The sequence below is a fragment of the Octodon degus genome, unplaced genomic scaffold (genome assembly GCF_000260255.1).
Source record: "Octodon degus isolate 3935 unplaced genomic scaffold, OctDeg1.0 scaffold00019, whole genome shotgun sequence".
NCBI lineage: Eukaryota > Metazoa > Chordata > Mammalia > Rodentia > Octodontidae > Octodon > Octodon degus.
Window position 1 is genome coordinate 4,785,986 of NW_004524595.1, and position 2,819 is coordinate 4,788,804.

Genomic DNA, 2,819 nt, shown 5'->3' on the forward strand with positions numbered 1-2,819 from the left:
TTTTTGGCAGAACCGGGGATTGAACTCAGGCCCTTGAGCTTGCCAGGCAAGTGCTTATCCTACTGAGCCATCTCCTTGGCCCTCTATTTCATTTTTCTTTCTCATTTTTAGGCCTCATAGGCCATTCAAGAGAACAGTTAGTAAAATAATGGTGTGAAGGCAATCCATGTGATCTGAGGTGTACAGAGAGAATTAAGACATGCTAATTATGTTCTTTTCCTAGGATGCTCACAACTGTATCCCTGAGCTGGACAGTGAGACAGCCATGTTTTCTGTCTACGATGGACATGGAGGTAACTTTAGCAGATCACACTTGCTAACTTTCTAGGACTCCCCCCCCCCCCCCTTCAGAGTTCACAGGGCAAGAAGTAGTCCTTTTTATTTTCCAGAGTTCTGACACAGAAATAGCTTTTTTTCCCCCCTGGAGGTTCTTCCCCCCGTTCTTTTTTTCCATTCCTTTTTCCTCAACAGAGTATTATATTGATTAATAACCCACTTAGACCTTGAATTTGTCTAAAAGTTGTCCATCTACATTAGTACCCATCCCATCTAAGTTTACAGGTAAGCAAAGACAAAGGATATACTCCTGAGAGAGGTGATGGTGAAATCCATTTTGTGGTTCAGAATTTCCCAAACTTTGTTCTCCAACCTGACCTACCTATATAGGTGTCAGTATTTATCTTCTCTGTCCTTGGAGTTTACATTGATATGGCAAATAAATCCCATATTATTTGCTATGAATAGAAAGCAGTTCCTTGGGTGACTAAACCTTTCTTCTAGGGGAGGAAGTTGCCTTGTACTGTGCCAAATATCTCCCTGATATCATCAAAGATCAGAAGGCTTACAAGGAAGGCAAGCTACAGAAGGTCTGTCTTTCCATATTGTTCATTCTTCACTTTGTTGTGTTTCCCTTACTTCTAAACTTGGGCTTTTCCTTTTTGATCCCTTGCTGCCACTTAGTATATTTCTTCTTTAAAAATTTGGTGCTTAAACAGACTTATTACCAGTTAGGGCTTTTTATTTTTTGCGGAACCGGGTGTTGAACTCAGACCCTTGAGCTTGCCAGGGAAGCGCTTATTCCACTGAGCCATTTCCCTGGCCCCACTTAGGCCTTTTTAGACATACTTTATTATTCCCAGGTGTCTGAACTTACCTGTGTCTCCTAGCATGGAAGACCATCCTTGAATTTGTATGCCATCCTTGTGCCCAGGACTATATATACATAGGAATTTCACTTTGTACTCATTGTAATTTTTCCTGTACTTGCCTTACACTGTTTTGCTTATATTCAGGCTTTAGAAGATGCCTTTTTGGCTATAGATGCCAAACTTACTACTGAGGAAGTCATTAAAGAGCTGGCCCAAATTGCAGGGAGACCCACAGAAGATGAGGATGAAAAAGATAAAGTAGCTGATGAAGATGATGGTGAGTGTAGCATCCCCTATTTGAAAGGAAATCAGTATTTTATTATCAGTTGTAAAAGAGGATGGCTTCCTGGGGACCTGGAGAGTGCTCACATTAAAGAACTATATGGTGTTCTTCTGCACTACATATGGTTATGAAAAGGAGAGAGAGAATTAAACTTTACTAAATAGTTAAGTCATAGCTGTAAGCATTTTTATATACAGTATCTTTTGTTATTGTGTTGGGGGTCTTCCTGGTTCTTGTTATTTATATGACCTTTTGTTTTTGTTTTATTTCAATACCAGACCAATCATTAATCCCAGCAGCCAGTTAGTAAGGCTAAACCATAGGCCTACAGTATCATTGTGGACTTTCTGGGTCTTTAGCCAAAATAGTAATTAAAACTTAATAATAACAAATGAAAGGTGAGAGAAGAAATTGTTTCTCTGACTAAGAAGGGGGTAAAAGAAAAAAAAAAAAAACAACAGGTCTATAAAGAAGGAAGCTAGGGGATTCTGAGACTTGATAAGTGAGAGGAGTATTAGGAGTGGGAGGTTGTGGGGAAGGAAGACTTTAGGCTGAAAAGGGATACCAAGGTAGTAAGGGCTGATCCCCATGAGGAGTCTTGCATGGGGGCTCTGATTTAGCCTCTTCCCTGCAGTGGACAATGAGGAGGCTGCATTGCTGCATGAAGAGGCTACCATGACTATTGAAGAACTGCTGACACGCTACGGGCAGAACTGTCACAAGGGCCCTCCCCACAGCAAAACTGGAGCTGGGACAGGCGAGGAACCAGGGTCCCAGGGCCTCAATGGGGAGGCAGGACCTGAGGACCCATCTAGGGAAATTCCTTCACAGGAAAATGGCCCCACATCCAAGGCCCACACAGGCCTTTCCTCCAACTTGGAACGTGGGGCTGAGGCAGGCCAAATTGGTGAGCCTTGCACTCCCACTGGTGAGGCTGGGCCTTCCTGCTCATCAGCCTCCGACAAGCTGCCTCGAGTTGCTAAGTCCAAGTTCTTTGAGGACAGTGAGGATGAGTCAGATGAGGCGGAGGAGGAAGAGGAAGACAGTGAGGTAAGGGCCTGTGAGGGCAGGCAGATACTGAAGCTGTAGAGAGGGCCTGTTTGGTTACCATCTAGTTTTCAGCTCTTCCTTCTATTCTGATGTCACCACCCTCAAGGCCCACTGTTTTCTGAGCCTTAGCCTTCTTGAGTGCATTATGTCCACCATCACAAGTACCATTACTCTACCTTTGTTAACAGTATAACAGATCTATTTCTCGCCTGAGTCTGTCTCCAAGAGGAAGAATAAGAAGATGGTTGTTACTTTTTTTTTTTTTTTTTTTTTTTGGCGAAAAAAAAAAAAAAAAAAAAAAAAAAATTATACAGTCTAATTTTGTGTATGTTTACAGA

At 42.3% G+C, this 2,819-nt stretch overlaps 1 protein-coding gene across 1 annotated transcript in view; it reads left to right on the top strand.

Annotated features, from left to right (window-relative positions):
- The window catches only part of Ppm1g (protein phosphatase, Mg2+/Mn2+ dependent 1G), a 36,671-nt gene that overhangs the window by 30,645 nt on the left and 3,207 nt on the right, over positions 1-2,819 (top strand). Inside the window, exons 2-5 of the mRNA XM_004627402.2 lie at positions 224-293; positions 781-866; positions 1,293-1,425; positions 2,066-2,481. Of these exons, the coding sequence (XP_004627459.1) occupies positions 224-293; positions 781-866; positions 1,293-1,425; positions 2,066-2,481 (705 nt within the window). The remainder of the gene's footprint in view (positions 1-223; positions 294-780; positions 867-1,292; positions 1,426-2,065; positions 2,482-2,819) is intronic.